The 23,854-nt window shown below is 28.7% G+C and overlaps 1 protein-coding gene across 1 annotated transcript; it reads left to right on the top strand.

Annotated features, from left to right (window-relative positions):
• Nucleotides 1-3,240: 3,240 nt before the first annotated feature.
• On the top strand, nt 3,241-4,310 carry LOC111287730 (thioredoxin H2-like). The gene is made up of 3 exons (XM_022878402.2): nt 3,241-3,527; nt 3,667-3,789; nt 3,909-4,310. The coding sequence occupies exons 1-3, from the start codon at nt 3,432-3,434 to the stop codon at nt 4,038-4,040; spliced, it is 351 nt and encodes a 116-aa protein (XP_022734137.2). The 5' UTR covers nt 3,241-3,431; the 3' UTR covers nt 4,041-4,310.
• The last annotated feature ends 19,544 nt before the right edge of the window (nt 4,311-23,854 follow it).

Genomic DNA, 23,854 nt, shown 5'->3' with positions numbered 1-23,854 from the left:
AAATAGAATTCATGGGCGTGTTGATGGTCTTCTGAGGTGTTGGTGAGCTGGATAGTGCTCTGGAAGTAGTATTAAAGATGCATTACATGAAAATGAAAATTTAGTGACTATTTTTTAACGGTGTTTTTAAACAAACACTATAAAATTTTGTATTTTTATAAGGTTAGCAGCGTTTTTTTTTATAAAACGCCACTAAATTTTATATAGCAGCATTTGGATTTAAAAATGTCACTAAAAATATATTTTTATAGCGTTTGTTGACTTAAACGTCACTATATATTTTGCTTTTATAAATTTCGCGGCATTTACGTAAATGCTGTTAAAAACAAATCTACAAACTAAAAAAAAATTAAGGGAGCACTTGGTTTGAAGGAATCCAAACATTTTCTTCCAGAATCTTACTATTGGGTATTTGATTCTAACATTTGATTCAAAGTAGTCTAATTCCGAAGAAAACTAATAGATTTTCAACAGCACCCAAAGTCTCGGAATAAAAAACTCACATCTCCCTATAGTATTCTAGGATTCCAATGGGAAAAGTAGCAGTATTTTGAAATTTGATCTGACTAAAAAATTATGAAATATCCGTTATCATTTTGAAAAGCATGTCTGAAAGTGAATACAAGTCAGTTGTAAGTTTCTGCTAGTAAAAAATTTGGTTTATATATGGCACTTGACATGAAAAATGCTTTCAATAATCTCTTACAAAAAATTAAATGGTGTTAATGAATGCGTCGTTAACAAAAAACGTATAGAATAATCTCTTTTAATTTTTATAAAGGGATTATTCAAAACGTTTTTGGGGTTATTAAAGACGTTTCTAAGAAAAAATGCCTTAAATAATCTCCAAAAATATTAGAGGGGATTATTCAAAGCATTTTTGACCAAAAACGCCTTGAATAACCCTATTCAATTTTTGTAAAGGATTATTCAAGGTGTTTTTTTACTAAAAATACCTTAAGTAATCCCAAAAAAAAATTTGGAATGGATTATTGAAGGTGTTTTTGACCAAAAACACCTTGAATAATCACACTTTCTTGCTGCTAAATTTCAAACTCACGAGACGCCATTTTCTATTTTTCTTTCCCCTATTCATTTCTTTCATTTCTATTCATTTTGGGTCGCTTTTTTTTTCATTTTTTACCTAAGTTTCAGTTATTTTATAGTCAATTTTCATCCTCTTTCCTTTCGTTTTTACAAATTTTAAGCTAGTTTTCTTGCATTTTAGGCCAAATCTCTAAATTTTCTATCTAATTTGTTGCATTTTTGCTATCGTTCAAGCTCCATTAGTAAGCTTCATTTCAACATTGGCAATTTTAGTGTTTGAACATTCTTTTTCTTTTTTTACCAATTTATTTTATTATTGTAGTTATGAGTTTGATTTTATTTGGTTAGTGAGAAAAATTCAAGATAAAACAGAAAGTGAAAATAATAGAGTTTTTCTTTGAAAAACTTAAAATTGAATGTTAAATTTAGTTACAAAAATGAATGAAATTTTAGGTTTAATTTTTTTTAATAGAATATTTTTGAAATTACTAAAAAATTGTTGCTTGTTAACATAAATTTGTTTATTTATTCAAGATATCCTTAGGAAACCATTCTAAAATAGGCTATTATGTTTTTTTTCCATATCATCTTGGCATTTATTTTGTTTATTTTTTTAGATTATGGTGTTCGATGAAATGACTTACTCTTGCTTAAAAGAATTCGTTATGCATGAAAACCATCAACAACAGAAGATAGAGAACTAAAAAAAGACATTTATAATCATTTGTGAATACTACAAGGTAAAGGATTTGCCACATACTTAATCATCCTCTGTTACACTGTAGGTTTCTATATGTATGAATATTTAATTAAAATTTGTATAATTTTTTTTGTTGATATTATCTCTGTTCCTTTTTTGCATTTTTTAAAAAACATAATATCAATGCATGACACTTAATAGGTTCGTTTTTTTTGCATTGTAATAGGTTATCTCTAATATCATCTTGTTATTATTTTTTATTTAATACTTAGTATAATTAAGTATATTACAATTCATTTTCATCTAATTTAACTATATAATTTTGGTCTAATAATGTAGCAAGCACTAAATTGATATATGCAAAAGTCAAGATTAAGTCAATAGGTTCTTGAGTACGCTAGTGACCAAAGTGAAAAAAATCTTTCATCAAATGGTAGTGTTTCAAATCTATGCAGTCATCAATTTCATACATTTTAGATGTTTGCTTAATGTACTAAAATAATTTGAATATTATTGCATATATTAAACTTTGTGTTCCATCCATATTGGAACAAATCATATATTTATAATATTTAGTTTATGAATTTAAATTTATTTTTATTTCTTTTAATATTTTTATTTAATGATAATAATCAGTATTAAAAAAATTTTATAAAAATAAATTTATTAATTTAGCGACGTTTGTGTCTAAAAACGCTGTTAAATGTCAAAATTTAGCGACGCTTTCTGCTATGAACCCTACTAAATTTAGTGGTGTTTTCCACTATAAACGTCGTTAAACTTAGCTTTGTTTTATGATAAAAATGTCGTTAAGTTAATGACATTTTTTTAAAAATACCGCTATTTTTCCTAATACAAGTATAACCAACACTCTTAACGGCATTTTTGGCAAACACCGCTAATTTTTTAGTGATGTTTATAAATGCCTCTAAATGTGAAAAAAAATCACCACTAAAAATCTAATCTCCTGTAGTGATGACTTGCACTTGGAGCAAGAAAGTGCGATCAAAGAGTAGTGGAATTGGTTTTTTTGCTCCAACACTTAAATCAATCTAAGCATTTAGGATTTTGACTAAAATGAAAGTGAATTGTAGAAAATGCTTGAAGAAGTTTCAAGGAGAAGAATTCAAAGTTCTTATTGTACCTGAACCTTTTTAGGGTGATAATGCGATTAAGTTTGTTTACAATTAATAATATGTCTATGTGAAGTTCGAATAAGAGTTACATGGGTAAGTGTGGACGCCATTTAATAATTTTAAGTCAATGTGGATTGTATTTAATGATTTAAGACAAGTTGAAATCTATTTAATTTATTGTGAGATGATGTCTTGATTAGACATTAATAGAAGTAGGTGGACGAGTCTTCCCCAAGTGAGGACAATCTCGTTTTGTAGCAAAGAATCTGAATGTCGATCCTTTCAAGTAATAAAGTGGTAGTGGGGTGCATACTGACTTGGCGAGTATAAGATTAACCCTCTTGATTGAGTGGGTATAACACGATGAAAATGAATTAATTCTTATTATGCAGTCCAATATCATTTGTATCAAAATTAAATTCCATCCACCTATATAAAGGCCGTCCCTGCATCCTAAAAATCCAATCTAAAGCCCCTCCTTCCTATAGATCAAGCTACTAGAAAGTTTTTCTCTAATTTCAACCTAGGTTCATAAGAAGAAAACAAGAATGGGAGCTAAACCTTCCACTCACAAAATTGTTGAAATGCAGTCGACGAGCCAGTGGACAGCCCAGCTTGAGGCCTCCAAACAAAGTAACAAGCTGGTAATAATACAACTGCCAACTTCCCTTCCTTGCAACTTTTCTTTTGCAGCATTACTTGTTTTTTATGAAGCTGGTAATTAATGGTTGTGGCTAGCTAGCTAATGTTGACTGATTTACTTCTCCTCTTTGGTGCTGAAAGTTGGTCATTGATTTCTCGGCGACATGGTGCGGACCTTGCAAATCGATGGAACCGACGATTGAAGAGTATGCAACTATATATACAGATGTTCAGTTCATCAAGATTGATGTTGATATGTTGGCGGTAACCTTCTTTCTTCTTTTGGTCTTCTTTTGCAGTACGGTTTTTACAAGTACATTACATTTGATCATGATTCTAATGAACATATATATTTATGTATATATAAACATGGAAATAAACAGGATGTGGCTCGGGAATTCAAGGTCGATGCGATGCCAACATTCGTTCTTATTAAGAAAGGGAAAGAAGTAGGCAGGATAGTGGGGGCTAGAAAGGCTGAACTGCAGAAGATGATTGAGAAACACAGGATCTGATTATTATAATTCTGAATTGTGAATGCGTTAACTGTGTTTGTGGGGGAGAGAAGGACCCTGGAACTATATTCCTTTTGCATAAGAGGATAACAAAGGGAAGATAAAATAAAAATGGCAACACAAAACTGTTGGTCGTACTCATCATTAGGCCACAGATAAGTAAGGTTGCTGTAATGTATTGCCGGTATAATAAACCCGATGAAGGGTGATTCACTTTTGCTATAAAAAAAAGCGTTAATACAATAGAAACTTACCATTATGATAGAGCAATTACACTTTCACTTTGGACATTTTTAGTCGAATGAGTCATCGGATTTAGGTTGAACTAGAGCTTGCTTTTCAGGTCGCGTTAGCTTTTGTCACCTTTACTCTAATGGTTACACTTGAAACAAGTCAATACATTAAAATTAGTCATTTCCAATAAATAAATAAATAAATTTATTTATTTATATATAGTAGCACAAAAGGTCTTCCACCGCATATCCATCTGCCACTAAATGCAAAAGTATAAAAATTTTCATTTAGAAAATAGTGGCAGATAGGGCAGGCTATCAAGCACTGCTTGCAACCCTTCAAACTCGTTTCCTACTATGCACAATCTTGCCTGTCTAGTAGTTGAGAATTAAAATTAAACCTATTTACATTTAGTTTATAATCAATAGCAATCAGTGTTAATAGATGGTTGAGACCTCAGGGATGGAGTATTTGACTATTTATCAGCTCCACCCAACGCCATCTTCAGATCAGACTTCTACTCTGCATTCAGCCTTGGAGGAAAGATGATCTCAAATTTCATTTTAAGGTGCCCCTTCTTGCTAGGTTCTTAGGAGATTGGCATCCCTTCATTTGGGATCAGCACCACCTGACCTGGCTTCACAATATCTATGACCGGGTTAATGAGATATCCAAGGATGTCAAACAGAGGGAAATAGCAGTCAAGGCCTCAAGAAGAGAGACTTTCTGATTGACAACAAGATCATTCCCTTTCCTCTTGAAAATAGCATGGGGTTTCTCATCTATCACAAAGATAAGATTCAGCTGGAGTGACACCAGGTTAATGGTTTCCTTTCTCAGGAAAAGTAACTTTTGTGCCCTACTTCCAGCCAGGCTTGATATCTATTTTTAAAATTTCATCCACGATTGTTGGCTTACTGCAAGAGAGTTACTTGTACATCAAACACAGAAAAAACAGAAGAATCTAGAAAAACTAGAAAGCAGTAATCAAATCAGTACATCATGTTGCTCCCACCAGATACTTAACAGTGGCGAAAACATGCAAGAACAAGGTGGGAAAAGGAAAGGGACGGCGAAATCCTATGCTTTTCAGATTTATTTGACTGCACTACACTACACTTTTATGAGTTTTGTCAAAGGTATGGTTACAATTTGTTTTGAATAAACTGGATTTGATCACACCTCAGAGACAATTGATTGAGTTCAAGTGAGGAAAAAAACGAAGGCCCATACCGTCTACGTCACTTTTAATCCTGAAAATTTAACTAGATAAACAAACATCAAGGATAAACACATTCAATATTCCAAGTGAAATTTCAAAAAAGAAGCTACTCAACAAAAAACAAAAAAAAAACCATGTTTCAGGTTAATTACAATTAATTTTCTTAATAAACCTGTCAGCCAAACAAATATACGACTAAAAAGAAGGGCCATCTTCCATTTAAAAGGTTGCACAGATGGCAACAAAAGAGACTATCAGCCTGTAAAACATTCACTAGACAACAAATTTATAAGTAGAGTTTCCAACTTCTCTTAATAATGCCATGCTAGTCTTCCTGATTAACTTAGCAAAGATTGCCCAATGCCAACGTTCAAGTGATTTAATTGCTTTATCAGAGAAGAAACAGGAATTTTCTAAAAAGATGATAGGATGAGAACATACAAAACGAAACTGGCAAACAACAAACTGGCTTAATATTCTAAGACTGAAAATCATTTCCCAAAGATAACAATCAACACCTAACATTCATTCTCCAATACTCGACATGTTATAGCATTAACAACAAACATTTCCAGAGTTTTAACATGCCAACATAAAAAAAATTCTAAATGATGGCAAATACAATTACTGGATAAATCCACAAGCTGCAAGTTTTACAGCGGTCAACTGATCAAATTTAGCAACCAAATTCTGATTTTCCCAATTTGTATTCCTGGCATAACTCAAGGCAAATTCAGTAAAACAGGAAATAGAAGAAATTGAACTGAACCATATACAGCTTTGCATTGATCATATCCCAAGTGCCATCAATTTACAGCAGATCCACAAAATATCAACTGATCCAAAATAATTTCATAAGAGCCCGTATATTTCCACTTTGAACAGGTTGACACTGCTAAAACCCCTAGTTACTGATGGGTGTCATCAATTACCCTTAAGTCTCCACAACAAAAATTGACATAAACCAAAGCCAAACCATCAACTCCATTTCAGAAAAAGCAAAATCATCTTTCAAGATGAATAAGTTTTATGCATTTCTTAAATTCTAAAAAAGTTTAATACTTTAGAAGGGAAAAAAAAAAAAAAAACCTAAAAATAATCAATCGCTCTAGTTAATGACATAGTTATAAATTTCCCTCGACTAACCAAAACAACAATGAAGAAAACACACATACCATGATTGCTCCTTCCACAAAATTCAGCTTTAAATATGCGGCAAACAAAAACAGAAGAAAAAAGAAAAATCAAACTTTGAACATGCAAAATTTTTCTTTAAATACCAATTAAAAACAAAGAATAAAACATTCATCATGAAAACAAAAAACCCATAAGGAATCTCTACAAATAGAGATTGAAGCGTGTTCATTTGAAATATAATTCAATTCAAAATTACACATTTCTTTCTCCCAACTTTCTGTTAGAAGACTAGTTGTTTTAGTACGTTTATTGTAGGAAATTTTGTTGAAGATAAGGCATTTTCGTTTCTCACTAAAGAGTGTTTAGTGATTTTGTTTTTCTAGTGAAAATAAACCAAACTTGGGCTTTATTGTATCTTGGAGGTTATTTGATTCAACCTCTCTTACATGTTATAATTGGTGAGGATGAAATAAATCTTAAGAAAAGTGGTAATTGCTTACAACCATTTCCATTCATGATTAAAGCTTCCATTGCACTACAAAATGGTTACTAGAAGATTATAAGAAAATCACATCTGGTTTGTATTGTTTGGTGTTCTTAATCTCGTGATTTTTTCTAACATTTCCCCATTAACAACTTGCAAAATGTAACAACACCTTCAGATGTTCTTTGAAGCCCTTAACATTTAATAGGATGGGATGTATCTAAAGTTGCAATTTTAAACATGCCATGATGACATAATATGAAAAAAAATATAAAAATTATATATTTTAAAATTTTAGTAATTTTATATAAATTTGATAAAAATAATAAAATTTATTTCACGTTTGATGTATAGATATGAATTATGACACAATAACTTTAATATTTTGTGTTTAATATAAAAAGACATGAAGATATGAATTGTTAAATTTAAATGTAACTTTGGTTGACAAAATTTACTTGCTAATAATCATATATATATATATATATATATATATATATATATATATTATAAAAGAGAAAACTTTATCATTAAAATTCGAGACTCTAATTTAAAGTATTTGGATGAAAAAAAAGAGACAATTTATGTACTAGAATGACTATATAATATATATAATATATTCATGTTTATGCTTACATAATGGTAATTAATCATGCATATGTTAACAATTTAAGATAACAGTTAGTGAAAAAAAACCTTGACACATCAACCCTTTTGAACTCTATCAATAATTGCGTGAATTATTTGATAAAACGTTAAATTTTTAATTTTAAAGATTAGAATTTAAACTTTTACAACTTTACATAAAAAAAATCTGGTTGGAATCATCTGATACGTAACAAAACAAATATCTCATCCTTCAAAACACATCGTCCATTCCTACAACTTTTATTAATCCCCCGCTACTCTATGCTATGTTTTCTTTTTTTTTTTTTTTTGTTGCAATATAATATATTAGCTATATTTTTTGTTTTTAATTGAAAATATATTTTTAAAAATAAAAATTTAGTTGAAATTTTAAATTCTTTTTTTAAATTCAATATAATTTTCAAAACAAAAAATTATTTTTTATTAAAAATATTATTTTACTCATAAATCATTATAAAAATATCTTTTTCAATCCAATAAATATATATTTTCTTAAATATTAAATATCTTTTTTCATTTTTCAAATATATTTTATAAAAAAGATAAAATAATTAAAGAAAAAAATTGATTTTTATATTTCAAATATATTTTATTAAATATTTCAATTTTTATTATGATATGATTTATTAATAAAATAATATTTTTAATAGAAAATATATTTTTAAGAAATTAAAATTAAGCTAAGATTTTCAAAATAATCTTTTTAAGATTAAATATCATTTTAAAAAATTTATTCATTTAAAAAATTAAATAAAACTCCATATCATTTTAAAATATTATGTAAAACTTTCTATATCATTTTGAAAAATAGATTTATTAATCTATTCAAAAATTTATTTTCTACTCAAAATCTAATTTGAGTCTATTTTTTTTATTAAAAACTATATATTTATATAAAATAAAAATATAATTAAAACATTTTATTTTTTCTTTTTTATAAAAAGATTTTGTAAAATATATTTTAAAAAGAAAAATAAAGATATTTAATACTTTAAAAAAATAAAATTTTTTAGATAGAAAATAATATTTTTTATTATGATTTATGAGTTATATAATATTTTTAGTAGAAAATATTTTTTTTTGTTTTTAAAATGTATTGAATTTAAAAAAAAAAAAAGAATTTGAAAATTTTAACTTAATTTTAAGTTTTGAATATCTATTTTTTATTTAAAAGAAAAATCTAACTAATATATTACAACAAAAATATAAAAATATAATTTTAAGTTTAATATTTTTATAAGATATGTATGAAATATATAAAACTTTGGGATAGTTTTGTCCTTGGTCCCTAAATTTTGAAAGGATTCTATTTTGGTCCCTCCTTGCCATGTGAATCCTAGCAAACATCGTCATATGGTGCCAGTTGACATTTAACTCAATTTAGCCGATTTCATAGATGAAAGGATCAAAAACTTTGGGCAATTGGGAATTTAATTAGAACCTTTTAAAGATTAGGGGTCAAAACAAAATTTAAATCAAAATTTAAATTAAAAGTGCTATTAACCCTTTTATTTGTCCCTTTCCTTGGTCCTATTTCATTCCTTAATTAGGTTTCCTTTATTCCTCCTAATTTCTTGATAGAAATATTTTCAAAATAATGAAAATATGATTAAGTAAGAAATTTAATCAAAGCGAAACTATGTTGAGCTAAAATATAGCTTAAGAAAAGCTCCTATAATCATATTGACATGATTCTAATATAGAAAAAATAAAATTAAAATACTACTTTGTATGAAAAATTGTAATTTTTAGAAATGTAAATAGCGATTTCTCTTTGTATGAACAGGTTAATTATTTAAATGAAAAAATATGTTTGTAATCTTTCAAAAAGACATATTTTTAATTAAAAAGAAGTAATATTTAATTGAAATACCACAATTAAAAAGTCACAACTTTAGATTAAATCTCTATAAATAAAGATTGATGTGAGTTCATTTGAAATACTATTCAATTCAAAATTACATTTTTCCTTCTCTTAACTTTCTCTTAAAAGATTAGTTGCTTTAATATTATTTGCTACAGAAAACTTTGTTGAACACAAGACACTTTTATTTCTCACTAAGGAATGTTTTGTGGTTTGGTTTTTCTAGTGCAAAGTAAACCAAACTTAGGATTCATTATATCTTAGAGGTTATTTTGTTCAACCTCTCTTATATACCATAATTGGTGAAGATGAAATAAGCCATAAGAAAAGTGGCAATTACAACACACCTTGAAGCCATTTATGTTCATGATTAAAGGTTTCATTACACTATAAGAGGTTTACTAAAAGACTACAAGAATATCGCATCAAGTTTGTATTGTTTGGTGTTCTTAGCCATGTGTGATTTTTTTAATAATCTTAAGGCTTATTTTGCAATGTGGACAAGTTTAATTATAATAAAGAGATGGCAACCAATTTCCAAATATTGGATAGGTTTGATGGAGGCAATTTCCTAAAGTGGTAACAAAAGATGCATATTCTCTTAAGCACTTTGAAGATTATATATGTTATCACCATTTTAAGACCAGAAAAGAAAGAAAATGAAACTCGTATTTAAACTTGCAAAGGCAAAAGTGGGAGAATGATGACTACACATGCATGGGTTGCATTTTAAATGGCATGTTTGATTCCTTGTTTGGTGCATACATTTCATGTTCATTAGCAAAAAAAGTTTGGACAAGTTGGATGCAAGGTATATGAAAGAACATGCAACATCCAAAAAGATTCTTGTTTTAAGGTGGAATATATAATACTAGATGATTGACATAAAATCGATTATGGATCAATTCCATGAACTTGAAACTATCTTGAATATTTTCAAACAATACAAGATAGAAATGGATGAGACATTTGTTGTGTCCTCTATCATTGACAAGCTCACCAACATAGAAAGACTTCAAGAAAACATTGAAACATAAAAAAGAGGATGTTAATCTTGAAGAGCTTGCAAGTCATATTAGATTAGAAGAGCGGTATCACAAGAAAAATGATAAAAAGAAAGAATCTATTTTTTCAAAGGTCAATGTAGTAGAAGATGTTAAGCTATCCATATCCATAAAGAAAAAGGAACTTTCATCACAAAATTTAAGAAAACAAAAGGTGCATGCTTTTATTATGGAAAATAATGACACTTTAAGAAAAATTACCTCACAACTAAAAGAAAGAAAGAAGCATCTAATGCAACTAAAGAAAATTTTGTCACAATGATTTTTTAAATCAATGTCATTGAAGAAAAAAAGGCATGGTAGGTTGACTCTAACGCCACTAAACATGTATGCTCTAACAAAGCATGTTCAAGACTTTTCAAGAAGAAAAAGGCAATGTGTTGTACACGAAAAATTCATCTATTATTGAAATCAAAGGCAAAGAATCCATTGATTTAAAATTCACATTCAGCAAGACATTGACCATTACTAATGTGTTGTATGTTCTAGAAATTAGGAAAAATCTTGTATCTGTGATTTTGTTTACAAACATGGTTCCAACTTAGTATTTGGTAGCATATTTGTAGGAAAGAGTTATGCCTTTTGTGGCATGTTCAAACTCAATATACTCCATAATAACAATAACTCTAAACCCTAAACATTAAACCTCAATAATAATAATAATAATAATAACCTTTTGCCTACTTGATTGATTTTTTTTATCTTTGGCATTATAAATTAGGACATGTACGTTATAAAAGGATGAATGTAACACCTAAATCTTGTTTAATTCCAAGCATTAAAAGAAATGATGAAATTGTAAAACATGCACATTAACCAAGATAATAAGGAAGCCTTTTAATAAGGTTGAAAGAATATCTAAAATATTAGAATTAGTATACACTGATATGTGTGATTTATATAGTACTCCATCAATTGGTGAGAAAAGGTACTTTGTAACTTTTATTAATTACTATTCAAGATTTTGCTATGTTTACATGATGTATTCTAAAGATGAAGCATTAGATAAGTTTTTAACTTATAAAAATGAAGTAGAATTGCATTATAATTCTAAGATTTTGACATGAAAAACTATGAGGGGAGATGAATATTTTTATCCTAACTTTTTTTGTCTCTAATGGAATTGTTCATGAAGTTACACCACATTATAGTCTATAATCAAATAGTATGGTTGAAAAGAAGAATAGATCTTTAATCGAAATGGTTAATGCCCTGTTATCCTACTCCACTTTAGGATAAGATTTTTAGGGTGAGACATTGTTAACAACATACCATATCCAAAATAAGATTCCTAAAAAAAGGAACAATTTAACCCCATATGAATTATGGAAGAAAAGAAATCCTAACCTAAATTATTTGGAGTTATGGGGTTATAGAGCTATTGTAAGAGTTCTCGAACCTTAAAAAAAAAATTTCGTGAAAAGGGAATCAAATGTATATTCATTTGATATGCGTAGAATAGCAAGGTATATAGGTTCATAGCAATAAAACCTAATTATTCAAAACCTATAATACTACGATTGAATTTAGAGATGCCATGTTTAATGAAAACTATATTCAAATTAAAATCTAATTCTAAGGACAATCTCTACAATACTCACAAGAGCAAAAGAAAAAAAAAATCATAAATAAGGAAGATAACCTTGTACCTAGAACAAGTAAAATAGTAAGGAAAATTAAAACCTTTGGCTCGAATTTCCAAATGTACCTAGTTGAAAAGATAAGGGAAAATGTCAATAAACACATTGAATATAACTTCAACGTAAAATTGGATCCTAGGATATTTAAAGGGGCTATCAAGTTTCAAAATGTAACTTTTTGGAAAGAAGTTATAAATAATGAAATGAATTCTATCATGAGAAACAATACATGGATCTTAGTCAATCTTTCTCTTTGTTACAAACCAATTAGTTACAAGTGGCTTTTCAAAAAGAAAATGAAAGTCGATCGAACTATAGATAAGTTTAAGACTAGACTTGTTGCTAAAGAATTTACACAAAAGCATGATATTGATTATTTTGGTACTTATTCATCAATAGCCAAAATTGTTACTATTAGAATGCTTATAGCATTAGCTTTCATATACAAACTTGAAATTCACCAAATGGATGTTAAAATGACATTCCTAAATGGTAAATTGGATGAAGAAGTTTATATGAAACAATCAGAAAGGTTTTTACTTCCAAGTCAAAAAAAAAAAAAGTATATAAATTGATTAAGTCGTTAAATGGACTTAAACAAGCTCCTAAGGAATGATATAAAAATTTTGATGGTGTGGTATTAGCAAATGGATTCAAGATAAATGAATATGATAAATGTGTATATAGTAAATTTGACAAAAGTAAATATGTCATCATTTGCTTATATGTAGATGAAATGTTAATCTTTGGTACAAACTTTAAACAAGTTGAAAGTACTAAAAGATTTCTTTCGAGCAATTTTGCTATGAAAGAAATTGGTATAGCAAATGTGATTTTGGGAATTAAAATTGTTAGAAATAGTTCAACATAAGCTTAACACAATCATATTATATTAAGAAAGTTTTCAAACAATTTAGTCATCTAGATGGTGCAATAGTTTTAACACCTTTTGATTCTAGTTTGAAATTAACTTAAATTAAAGGAATGTCGATTGCACAACTAGAATATGCAAAGGTTATAGGTTGTTTGATGCATGCAATAACATGCACAAGACTGGATATAGTCTATATAGTTAGCAAACTTAACAAATAACCTAAATGTAATTTTAAGAGTTCTTAGATATTTAAGGAAATCTATGAACTATGGAATTACATATTGTGGTCAACCTTCAAATTATGTTGGATTACATATTGTGGTTCTATAAGGTTACACAAATATAAGTTGGATTACAAACATGGAAGATCATTCATCCTCAAATAGATGAATATTTATGTTTGGTGAAGGTGTAATTTCTTGGAGTTTTAAGAAACAAAAATGTATAATTGATTATACTATGACCTCAAAATTTGTGGCATTAGCTTTTGCTTGTAAAAAAGTGAAATGGTTAAAGAATTAGTTATTTGAAATTCTTTTATGGTCAAAACCAATGTCACCCATTTCTATCCATTGTTATAGTCAAGCCACATTGACAAGGGCTTATAACCAATTGCATAATGGAAAATCAAGACACATTGATCTAAGACATAGTTATGTTAGACAACTAATTTTAGATAAGGTGATTACTATAAATTTTGTTAAGTCATGTGGGAACTCAGGGGATCCATTGACAAAAGGTTTAGAAAATGGTATCTAAGACTTCAAAAAGGATGAAGGATGAGACTTAAGCTTTTAAAATAAGTCACACGTAATGAAACCTCAACTTAATACTTAATTGCACATTAAGTCTTGAATTTTAATGAGTTAAAGTATAATATTTGAATATGACTACAAGTACTTATATTATTTAAACCATCCCAACAAAGAAAGCACTTGACCCATATGTTTAAGAAAGGTTGAGAAATTATCTCTTTAAAATCCATAACATGAAAAATTAATGTTGAAATGCTTATATGGTTGCATTCTTGATAAAGTTCACTTATATGAGTGGAAGTGGTGATGCTTTTAGAAACAAAAACTTGACTCCAGAAACACTCATGAATATAAAAGACACATGGCCATTAAAATGGTATCAAAGCATTGCTAATTGCCTTTTAGTAAGGATTTGAAGTCTAGTGTGTGGTATGTTATATGATTAGTCACTTAACTTGGTTCGTTCAAAGATCTAAGGTTTACTAATTTTAATTACATTAACTCAATAAGACTGTATCACTAAGGTAAAAATTTTAAATCATAATATATGATATTTTTACTTTTACATTAAATTTTTGAAAGTATTGAAGCTTCTCTAATCTTGAAAATATGTGAGAGAATGTTAGAAATATTTTAAAATAATGAAAATATGATTAAGTAAGAAGCTTAATCAAAGAAATTTTATGATGAGCTAAAATATAAGTTAAGAAAAGTTCATATGGTCAAATTAACATGATTTTATAGTAAAAAGAATCAAATTAAAAGACTATTCTATTTGAAGAATTGTAATTTTAAAAAACGTGAATATTCTTTTATTATGAAAAGTTTAACTATTCAAATGAACAAATATGTCTATAATATTTCAAAAAGACATACTTTTAACTAAAAGAAAGTGATCTTTGATTAAAATAACACAATTAAAGAGTCATAATTTTAGATTAAATCTCTATAAATAGAGATTGATGTGGGAAATACAATTCAATTCAAAATTAGACCTTTTCTTCTCTTACTTTCTCTTAGAAAGCTAGTTGTTTTAGCATTGTTTGCTACAAAAAATCTTGTTGAAGATAAGGTACTTTCATTTCTCATTAAAGAGTGCTTAGTGGCTTAGTTTTTTTAGAACAAAGTAAACCAAACTTACGCTTAATTGGTTTTTGGAGGCTATTTGATTTAGTCTATCTTGCATACCATATTGGTAAGGCCAAAATAAGCCTTAAGGAAAATAGCAATTATAGCATACCTCGAAGCTATTTTTATTTGTGATTGAAAGTTCTATTGCACTACAAAAGGGTTACTAAAAGACTACAAAAATATCACATTAAGTTTGTATTGTTTGGTGTTCTTAGCCTTGTGATTTTTTCTAATAATCTTAAGGCTTATTTTGTGACATGGATGAGTTTAATTCCACAAAATAAATGGTAACCAATTTTCAAATATTGGAAAAGTAGGATGGAGGGAATTTCCTAAGATAGCAACAAAAGATGTATATCTTTTTAATCACTTTGAAGATTGCATATGTTTTTACGATTCCAAAACTGAAAGAAAAAGAAGATGAAACTTGCACTAAAACTCACAAAAGGCAAAAGTGAGAGAACAATGACTACACATGCATGGACTGCATTTTAAATGGTTTGTCTCATTCCTTATTTAGTACATACATTTCATGTTCATTAGCAAAAGAGGTTTAAGACAAGTTAGATACAAGATATATGAAAAAAGATGCAAAATTCAAAAAGTTCCTTATTTCAAAGTGGAATATGCACATATGACTAATTGAAAATCGATCACGGATGAATTCTTTAAACTTGAAACCATCTTAAATAAATTTAAACAATAGAAAACAGAAATGGATGAGGCATTTGTCATGTCTTCTATCATTAATAAGCTTTCACCAACATGGAAGGACTTCAAGAAAACATTTAAACATAAAAAAATGACGTTAATCTTGAAGAGCTTACAAGCTATCTTAGATTAGAAAAGAAGTATTGCAAGGATAATGATAAAGAGAAGAAATTTACTTCTTTAAAGGTCAATGTAGTGGAAGATGTCTAGCTATCCACATCCACAAAAAGAAAAAAACCTTTACCAAAAGCCAAAAAGTTCAAGAAAAAGAAAAGATGCATGTTTCCATTATAGAAAGTAAAGACACTTCATAAAAGATTACCACGCAATCAAAAAAATAAAAATAAAAAAGCACCAAATGCAACTGAAGAAAACTTTATTGCAATGATTATGAAATTAATCATTGAAGACAAAGAGGTATAGTGGATTGATTCCGGTGCCACTAAACATATATGCGTCAGCAAAGCATTGTTCAAGACTTTCCAAGAGAAAAAAGTCAATGTATTGTACAAAAGAAATTTATCTATTACTAAAATCAAAGGTAAAAAACCCATTGATTTAGAATTCACATCAAGCAAGACATTGACTATTACTATGTGTTGTATGTTTCAGAAGTTAGAAAAAATCTTATATCTGCTAGTTTGCTTAACAAGTATGGTTTCAAAGTAGTAGTTGAAGGGGATAAGTTTATCTTTTCTAAGGGTGGCATATTTGTAAGAAAGGATTATGCTTTTTGTGGCATATTCAATCAAACTTAATGTAATAATAATAATAATAATAATAATTCTTTTGCCTACTTAATTGATTCTTTTGATCTTTAGCATTATAAATTAAGACATGCATGTTAACCAAGATAATAAAAAAAGCTTTTAATAAGGTTGAAAAAAGTTCTAAAATCCTAAAATTAGTACATAGTGATATATGTGATTTACATAGTACTCCATCAATTGGTGGGAAAGGTACTTTGTAACTTTTATTGATGACTACTTAAGATTTTGCTATGTTTACTTGATGCATTACAAAGATGAAGCATTAGATAAGTTTTTAACTTATAAAAATAAAAGAAAATTGCATTGTAATTATAAGATTTTGACATTAAAAATAAATAGGGAAAGTGAATATTTTGATCATAACTTTTTTGTTTGCAATGAAATTGTTTATAAAGTTACACCACCTTATAATCTATAATCAAATAGAGTCATTAAAAGGAATGATAGGTCTTTAACTAAGTGGTTAATGCCTTGTTGTGATACTCTAATTTAGGACAATATTTTTAGGGTGAGGTATTGTTAACAGCATGCTATATCCAAAATAGGGTTCTTAACAAAAGGAACAAGTTAACTTTATATGAATTATGGAAGAAAAGAAAGCCTAACCTAAATTATTTTAAGTTATAGGGCTACAAAGCTATTATAATGGTTCTTGAACTAAAAGAAAAAAAAATTAGCTGAAAAAAGAATCGAGTGTATATTCTTAGGTATGTACAGAACAACAAGGCATATAGATTCGTGGTAATATAACCTAATGATTTAATACCTATTAATACGTTTTGGATCTAAAGATGCCATATTTTGATGAAAATAGATTCAAATTAGAATCTAATTTTAAAGACAATGCTCTAGAAAACTCAAAAGATCATAAAAAAAAATCCAAGAGGAATATAAGTTTATACCTAGAACAAGTAAAAAAGCAAAGAAGGTTAAAACTTTTGGCTCAAATTTCCAAATGTACCTATTTAAAGGGAGAGAAAATGTTGATAAACACATTGAATATAACTTCAATGTATAATTGAATACTTGGACATTTGAAGAGGCTATGAAGTCTCAAGATGTAGCTTTTTGAAAAGAAACTATAAATGATGAAATGGACCCCATCATGGGAAACAATGCATGGATCGTAGTTAATCTTCCTCTTGGTTACAAATCAATTGGTTGCAATTTAATTTTCAAAAAGAAAATGAAAGTTGATGGAACTATAGATAAGTTTAAGGTTAGACTTGCTGCTAAGAGATTTATACAAAAGCGTGATATTGATTATTTCGATACCTATGCACCGGTAGCAAAAATTGCTACTATTAGAATGTTTATAGCATTAGCTTTCATACATAAACTTGAAATTTATGTATAGCATTAGCTTTCATACATAAACTTGAAATTCATCAAGTAGATGTTGAAACAACATTCCAAAATGGTGAATTAGATGAAAAAATTTATATAGAATAATTGAAAGAGTTTATACTTCGTAGTTAAGAAAAGAAAGCGAGTAAATTGATTAAGTCACTATATGGACTTAAACAAGATCCTAAGCAATGTTATCAAATGATGCGGTACTAGCAAATAAATTCAAGATAAATAAATTTGATAAATATGTTTATAGTAAATTTGACAAAAGCAAAGGTATCATCATTTGTTTATATGTAGATGAGAAGTTAAAATATGGTAGGACTTTGAACAAGTTAAAAGTACTAAAAATAATTTTTCGAGCAATTTTGCTATGAAAGACATGGGTGTAGTGAATGTGATTTTAGGAATTAAGATTATTAGAAACAATTCTAATATAAGCTTAACATAATCATATTATATTGAGAAAGTTCTCAAAAAGTTTAATCATCTAGATGATGCAGCAGTTTCAACACCTTTTGATCCTAGTTTGAAATTAATTTTAATTAAAGGAATGTCGGTTGCACAACCAGAATATGCAAAAGCAATAGTTTGTTTGATATACGCAATGACATGCACAAGAACATATATAGCCTATGTAGTTGGTAAACTTAATAGATATACAAATAATCCAAGTAATTTGCATTGGAATGCAATTTCAAGAGTTATTAGATATTTACAAAAATCTATGAACTATAGAATTACATATTATGTTGAATATTAGGTTCTAAATGGTTATACAGATGCAAGTCAGATTATAAACATGGAAGAGCATTCATTCATAAGTGTATGGATATTCATGTTTGGTGGGGGTGCAATTTCTTAGAGTTCTAAGAAACAAACATGTATAACTAATTCTACTATGGCCTCAGAATTTATGACATTAGCTTTTACTTGTAAAGAAGTGAAATAGTTAAGGAATTTGTTATTTGAAATTCTTTTATGCCAAAACCAATGTCACCCTTTTCTATCTATTGTGATAGTCAAGTTACATTGATAATGGCTTTTAGCCAAGTGTACAATAGGAAGTCTAGATATATTGGTCTAGGACATAGTTATGTTAGACAACTAATTTTAGATGGAGTGATCACCATAGATTTTGTCAAGTCAAGTGAAAACTTAGTGGATCCATTGGTAAAAGGATGGAAGCTCAACTAAATACTTAATTGTACATTAAGTCTTAAGTTATAATGAGTCAAAACACATCATTTGAATGTGGCTACAAGTACTTAAATTATTGAAACCATCCTAAGAAAGATAAGTACTTGAACCATATGTTTAATGAAGGTTGATAATTATCTCTTAAGAATCCATAATATAGAAAATTAATATTAGAATGCTTCTATGGTTGCATTCTTGATGGAGTTCACCTATATGAGTGGAACTGGTACCACTTTAAGAACAAATGCTTGAGTCCATAGACACTTATGAATATACAAGACACATGGCCATTCAAATGGTGTCAAAGTATTGCTAAATAAGCTTTAGTGAAGATTTGAAGATTAGTGTGTAGTATGGTGCATGATTAATTGTACAAGTTAGTTAGTTTAAAGATCTAAGATCTACCAATTTCAATTTGTCTAAGTCAACAACACTATATCATTAAGGTAATGATTTTAAATCATAATATATGGTATCTTTACTTATGCATTAGATTTTCAAAAGTACTTAAACTTAGCCCTTTTTTGAAAATAGGTGGGGAGATATTAGAAATATTTTCAAAATAATGAAAACATGATTAAGTAAGAAACTTAATCAAAGAAAAATTATGTTGAGTTAAAATATTGCTTAAGAAAAGTTCCTATAGTCAAATTGACGTGATTATATAATAGAAAGAGTCAAATCAAAAGATTATTTTATATGAAGAATTGTAATTTCCAAAAACATGGATAATGATTTCTCTTTGTATGAAAAGTTCAACTATTCAAATGAACAAATATGTCTTTAATCTTTCAAAAAGACATATTTTTAACTAAAAGGAAGTGATCATTGACTGAAACAACAAAATTAAAAGTCACTACCTTAGATTAAATCTCTATAAATAGATATTGATGTGGGTTCATTTGAAATACAATTCAATTCAAAATTACACATTTCCTTCTCCCAACTTTCTCTTAGAAGACTAGTTGCCTTAGTACTTTTGCTAGGAAACTTTGTTAAAGACAAGGCACTTTCGTTTCTCACTAAGGAGTGTTTAGTGGTTTCGTTTTTCTAGTGAAAAGTAAATCAAACTTAGGCTTTATTGTATCTTGGAGGTTATTTGATTCAACCTCTCTTGCATGCCATAATTGGTGAGGATGAAATAAGTTTTAAGAAAAGTGACAATTGCAAGCACGCCTTACAACCATTTCCGTTCATGATTAAAGGTTCCATTGCACTACAAGATGGTTACTAGAAGACTATAAGAAATACTATAAGAAAATCACATTAGGTTTGTATTGTTTGGTGTCCTTAACCTTGTGAGTTTTTCTAGCATTTCCCCATTAACAAATTGCAAAATGAAATGACACCTTTAGATGTTCTTTGAAGCCCTTAACATTTGATAGGATGGGATCTAAAGTTGCAATTTTAAACATGGCATGATGACATAATATGAAAAAAATATAAAAATTATATGCTTTAAAATTTTAATAAAAACTTTATATGAATTTGATAAAAATAAAAAATTTTGTTTCACGTTTGATGTATAGATATGAATTATGGCACAATAACTTTAATATTTTGTGTTTAATATAAAAAGACATAAATATACAAATTTTTAAATCTAAATGTATCTTTGGTTGACAAAATTTACTTGCTAATAATCATATATATACATATATATATTATAAAAGAGAAAACTCTACCATTAAAATTCGAGACTCCAATTTAAAGTATTTGGATGAAAAAAAAAATTTATGTGCTAGAATGACTAAATATATATTTTATATAATATATATACTCACGTTTATGCTTACATAATGGTAACTAATCATGCATATGTTAACAATTTAAGATAACAATTAGTGAAAAAAACCTTGACACATCAACCCTTTTGAACTCTGTCAATTGCGTGAATTATTTGATAAAACGTTGAAATTTTAATTTTAAAGATTAGAATTTAAACTTTTACAACTTTAAATTAAAAAAAAAAAAAAAAAAAAACCTTTTTCAACTCTGTACGTGTCTTTTTTCATGGATGGTTGGCTTTACCTTCTGTCTTAAACATAGAAAAAGCTATAAAAATGAATAAATACAATCCGAGCAACGTGCAAGACCGACCGCTTTTTGGAGTACAAGAAAGGTTTAGTCGTTAGAGATAAGAATGAAAATAAAGGATTATGAAAAGGATTCGGTGATTCAACCACGCAAGCTCTATGTGGTAGGAGCGTTTAGATTAGTTATAAGAAAAAAAATGATTAGCAGGTAGTAATTATCTTTTCAAAAGGCTAGTTGCATTGGCTTCAAGATTATATTAAAGTTGAAAGCTTTTCTAAACTTTTCAATAACTTTATACGTCTGAATTGAACCGTATCATGTGGCTTATATTTGTTAATGAAGTTACAAAGTACAAGTTTCTCGGTCCTTTGATCATCTTTTCCCAATATTTCAAACTTTTTTTCTTCCTTCTTTTTCTATCACTGGAAGGATTGCTGTTAAAGTAAATATTTTCACACAAACTAAAAGTTGGAAAAGAGTGGCCTTTGTGAAGATGACTTGTAGTGCCCAACTATATATGCTGCTTTCTTTTCAAGTTGAACACATGGTCGAGCAAGACCAAGTCCACTTTTGTGCTCCACGTTAGAAAAAAAAAAAATCCTTACCCAAGCCATACGGCCATATCATCAAAAGTATAGATTTTGGTCAACACAAGATCAATATTCATACTTACTCATAAGTTGAATTTTATAAACTTTTTTTTCTTTTTTACGATGGAGTGTTAGATATTTAATTTTAATAATCAAAATTTAAATTTTGATAATTTTAAATATTAAAAATTTTTTAAATTTTGAGGGCAACTGAATTATGTACTTACTGTTCTTTTAATGTTTGAGGTAGTTAATATTTAGATTTTAATCATTAAAACTAAAATTTTGATATTTTACCGATAAATCATATGTTTGTACCCTCTCAATGCTCCTTCGGCACAAATCAGAGATGTCGTGAAACCTCTCCCACGTTAATGGATCCCTTTTCCCCACTAAACTACGACAAAAGGACCCTCTAGAGACATTTAGTATTTCCTTAACATGTAATTCAAGCCAATATAGTGCTTGAAGATTGAAGTTCCAAAATCCAAACCTCAATCTCAAATCATAAATGAGGAAAACATAGCATATAGTAAGTATAATAAAGATGTAAATGAATATTCCAGAATATTCTTAGACACTAGATTGAAGTTAGATGTCCCAATTAATTATGAGTCATAAACCCATAGGTAATAATGATCAGTTGAGCTCTTTGTTCATAAATTTTAAAGGTGGTCATACATTAGTCTATTATTAGGGAGCAACATTTTGAAAAATATTTTATCTTTCATATTTTATATGACACATTTTCAATATTAACTTTAGAAGGAATCTTGGTGGATACATATTACAAATGTGGGTCTTCAGAAATAGCTGCGCAGGTCTTTGAGAGGACGCCGAAATGTGATTTAATTTCATGGAATCATATGATACTAGGATTTGCATTGCAGGGCCAAGCTGAGGCAGCAATTGGATGTTTTGATAAAATGAGTAGGATGGAGAGTTTCAGACGTAATTTTATTAGGTTTGTTGGTGTTTTGAGTGCTTGTAATCATGAAGGCATGGTTTCTGAGGGTTCTTCAGTATTTTAGTGTGGTGATTGATGGTTACAAGATTAAAACTGTATTAAACCACTATGGGTGTTTGGTTAATCTTCTGGCCCGTGCAGGGTTTATTGATGAAGATCTTGACCTTGTATAAATGATGCCTATAAGACCTGATGCTGTTATCTGGAGAAGTCTTCTCAATGGCTGTTCTAATTAAGAATAGTGCTGAGTGTTGAGCTAAGTGAAGAGTTGGCCAGGCAAGTCCCTGAATCAGAAGGAGATATTGGCAGTGGTGTAATATGTTGCATTGATTAGGAAATTAATGACTGATTAAGATGCAATAAAAGAGTCCGGTTTCAGCTCAATTGAGATAGATGATGTTGCTCACGAACTTTTTGCCTCAAACTAAAGAAATATACCAGAAGGTAAATGTGATTGACGAAAAACGAGCGTCGGAGGGTATTCACCTGACTATTCATAAGCAACCATGATTGATGAGCTAGATGAGACCAGACAACAACATTCTCTTAGGCTGCAAAGTGAAAGACTTGTCTTTGCTTTGGACCTTTTGAAGTTGCAGCCAGGCATTCCAATACGTATATAACTGATAACAAGAATTTTCAATGTTGAGATTATTGTACGAGACATCACTTTATAGATGGCTCCTGCTCATGTTTAAGGGTTATCGGTGATGATTGTTTGAAGTGTATATCAAGTAATATGTAAATTTACAAAATGCACATGACATCAATTTTAGACACAGCTAGACGGTTGTGTTGTGCTGCTGTAACATGTTACTGAAGTCACAACAGGAAGAGCCTATAAAATAGTTTTTTTTTTTTTTTCTTTGGATGCATCATTGCTTGCTAACATATGACTTCCCAGATTTGGCATATGCTATCCAGATGTAACAATAACAATCCTCAAAACTACACTGGAATGGACTGCTAATATGTTCCAACCAGCATTCTTCCAAGATTTTTTGTGTTCTTGCTGAATTCAAAGTTATGTGCCAATGATAACATAAATATTACAACTTGATCGAGCAGTAGTAGCTGAAACAACTGCAATAATTCCATTCAATAAGCATGCAGCAATTTGCAACAAAACAAGCTCC

The sequence above is a fragment of the Durio zibethinus genome, chromosome 4 (genome assembly GCF_047325235.1).
Source record: "Durio zibethinus cultivar Kanyao isolate XHJ-2024 chromosome 4, ASM4732523v1, whole genome shotgun sequence".
In the NCBI taxonomy this organism is placed as follows: domain Eukaryota; kingdom Viridiplantae; phylum Streptophyta; class Magnoliopsida; order Malvales; family Malvaceae; genus Durio; species Durio zibethinus.
Note: the sequence above shows the minus strand (reverse complement) of the source record. Positions and strands in the feature narration are given on the sequence as shown.